We start from the raw sequence: 3,142 nt of genomic DNA, 5'->3' as shown, positions 1-3,142 counted from the left end.
ATCGATCGAAAACGACATCAATATCCAACTTCACATCAATATGAGAAAATATCAACTATTTGATTCTCAAACATTCAAATATTTTAATAAAATTAAACCATGTCTTCTCGAACACATAATTGGTTAAAGCATAAAAAAATTCACAAAAAAAGGTGATTTTTGTGGGAATATTACAATTAAACAAGTACAATAAACACCTGATCTGGAACTTCACTACCAATATAATTATTTTAACAAATAAAAAAAAAAGGATTAAAAACAGCATGTTAGGTATGTCTCCAAAACATGATTCTTTTACAACTTTTTTTCTTCAAATTAGGAATAATAATGTGTTTGTGCTTGAACAACAACCAACACATATGGTGTATATATTATTATTCTATCCGAAACATGCTTGTATAAATACAGCAGTTGGGATTTAGATGAAATGTCACAGTACAATTTAACTTCAATAAATGTTGTAGAAATTAAAATGGCTGTTCGTGCAATATTTGTGACCTTACTACTTTCTTTCTCCTTCCTTGCTTCTTTCAGTAATCTTCCAAATTCAAGTAGTATTTAGTTAATTACTTTGATTAATATAATCAAGAGTTTTTGTAATTTGTAAATATTAAACGTAACTTTCTTTTTGTTTTGGTAAATAATTGCAGGTGCTATGCTAATGTTACATGAGAATGAAGTTTCCCCCTCACCAAATGATGCATTAAAGGTACAACACTTAGAAATAGCTAACCAAACATAGAATTTCTTGCTTAGAGCATGTCTTTATTAGGGATTTTTTTTTTAGTACAATCGGGGGCGGGGTTAGAATCCAAACCTATCTCCTTCGTGGGAGGGGTTTATGTCATCCGAGTTAAAAATAGATGACTATTAACATGGAACGCTATATAAAATAAATATATAAATATTGATTGATTTGAAGTCCATGGTTTTATTTATCTAAAACAACGAAAATACATTTGAAATCGATGGATAAAGCGAAACCTAAATGTTTGTTTCACAGTGGATATCAGGAGGTTTAGGACAGAAAATTGGCAAGATTTAAGGAGGAACTAATCTTCTCCTCCTGAATATATAATTGTGTGGTGTGAGTGTACGTACATGATGATCGATCAGTTCTTTTTTTAAAAAATATTTTACTGATTAGCTTTTGTTTTGATTGATGGAAACAGGTGGATAAAGCAGAAAATGTTGAGGAAAGTGTAGAAAATAATGTATTGATTGTTGGAAGGATGGAACTTGAGATGAACAGAGACTATCCTGGATCTGGAGCAAATGATCGTCACACGCCGCATATTCCACCACTTGATTAAGAAGCCTTTTTAACTTCTTTCGTTTAAGGAAAAATCGCGTTTTTTCCCAATCATCTGTATTTACTTCTCGCGATTTTTGTCTTTAATAATAGTATTAAATTGAGTTTTAGTCATCTATCTTTTTTTTTTTGGGCAATTTTAGTCTTTTTCCACGAAAATATATTGACGTAATGTCTATGTTACGTAGAAAAAAAGACTAAATTTGAAAAATAATAAAATAAAATAATGGATTAAATCTAAAATTTGAAAAACTAGAAGAACAAAATCGCAAAAGGTAATATATAGAAAGAAAAACATATATTCAAATTAAAGGCAGCTTGTGTTCCTAGCTTGTATGTTATTATATCGTATCTAATATGCATGTTAATTATTGCATTAAATGAATTTTACATTACATTTTCGGAAGATCAAACTTAAATTCCTAAATGAGAAGAGGCTTCAATGATTAATTTAATTATTTAAAAAAATATTTAAATTGGGAATAATTTTTTTTTTCCTATACGTGGATAAAAGCATGCATGTGTTTTCCCATAACTAGTGTTAAATTATATTTAAATGATATTTACCTAAATAATATTATGAAGTTAAATATTTTTAAAATTTAAAATGATAGTGTATCAGAATACATATAGCCGAGATAAAATTAAGGACTATTTTTTAGAGGACAAAAAAAGCAAAAATTTGTGTGAGACAGTCTCACAGGTCGTATTTTGTGAGACGGATCTCTTATTTGGGTCATCCATGAGAAAGTATTATTTTTTATGCTAGGAGTATTACTTTTTATTGTGTATATCGATAGGGTTGACTCATCTCACAGATAAAGATTTGTGAGACCGTCTCACCAGAGACATACTCGACAAAAAAAGAGTATTTTCCAGAAGTTGCAAAAAGTTGAATGAAATGAAATTATTATGTCCCCCAGTGTGATAATCGAAACTGAAATTATTTTGTGTAAACTTGTTAAAAGTGAGATAAATGTTTGGCACGAAAATGTACAAAATATATTTATATATATATATTTCCTTTGCTCGTAATTAAGTTTTGTATTCTGGTGCTCTGAATTAACCTTAAAATTATTAACACGTTTGTTAATAATTTAGTCATATATATTTAATTATTTATTTATAATTTTGTTCATTTATATCGACAGATTTTATTTTTAGTCATTAGCGCTTGATATTCACTAGAAATATAGGGTTCGATTCCGCTAGAAGAGACTAGCTCGAATTCAGAATCGGAATTAATCAGGGTCTGAAATCATAAAAAAGACCGTTAGAAAGAGGCCTAAGTCTGGATGTATTATTTTCAGACGACCAAACAAAAAATAATCATATTTTAGTTTTTCAAAATCTAATATTTATCTGTTGGAATTTGGGACATGAAAGTTAGTTTAGAAAAGATAAATATTTTGGAAAAAAAAAAATGACGGCGCGTGGCAGTTGAAGCACAATATGTTAACTCATAAAAAATTTCATTCATTCCCGATTTATGTTACTCCAATGATCTAAAGTTTCCACATTTGAGTTAGATATTTCTGATAAGTTCCATGGCTTTTCAATGGCGCGTGAGGGGCGAATCACCGATACGACAATGCATGAAAATTCTAACTCATTCACGATCTTTAACCTTCATGTTGAACAATTTCTCGAATTCCAATTTATAAATACCAAATTTTGAAAAAATAAAATGATGATTATTTTTGCTTTGGTCGTCTGAAAACAATATCTCCAGGCTCTGGTGAGATATATTTATTTATTATATTTTTATCAATATGAAAAAAATTAGTTTTATAATTTAGTTGATAATTATTTATCATAATATAATTTTTA

General features: G+C 28.6%; 1 protein-coding gene across 2 annotated transcripts; it reads left to right on the top strand.

Annotated features, from left to right (window-relative positions):
• Window positions 1-397: 397 nt before the first annotated feature.
• Window positions 398-1,422, top strand: LOC140981968 (uncharacterized). 2 transcript variants are annotated; one of them, XM_073448382.1, is made up of 3 exons: window positions 398-533; window positions 651-709; window positions 1,173-1,422. In XM_073448382.1, exons 1-3 carry the CDS (start codon window positions 428-430, stop codon window positions 1,311-1,313), a joined length of 306 nt encoding a protein of 101 aa, XP_073304483.1. In that variant the 5' UTR covers window positions 398-427; the 3' UTR covers window positions 1,314-1,422. The 2 variants fall into 2 exon arrangements, with proteins under 2 accessions (XP_073304483.1, XP_073304482.1); XM_073448381.1 differs by having other exon boundaries at window positions 411-551.
• Window positions 1,423-3,142: the final 1,720 nt, after the last annotated feature.

This window comes from Primulina huaijiensis, chromosome 8 (genome assembly GCF_012295235.1).
Source record: "Primulina huaijiensis isolate GDHJ02 chromosome 8, ASM1229523v2, whole genome shotgun sequence".
NCBI lineage: Eukaryota > Viridiplantae > Streptophyta > Magnoliopsida > Lamiales > Gesneriaceae > Primulina > Primulina huaijiensis.
The sequence above is the reverse complement of the archived record's forward strand: the minus strand, read 5'-3'. Positions and strand labels throughout refer to the sequence as shown.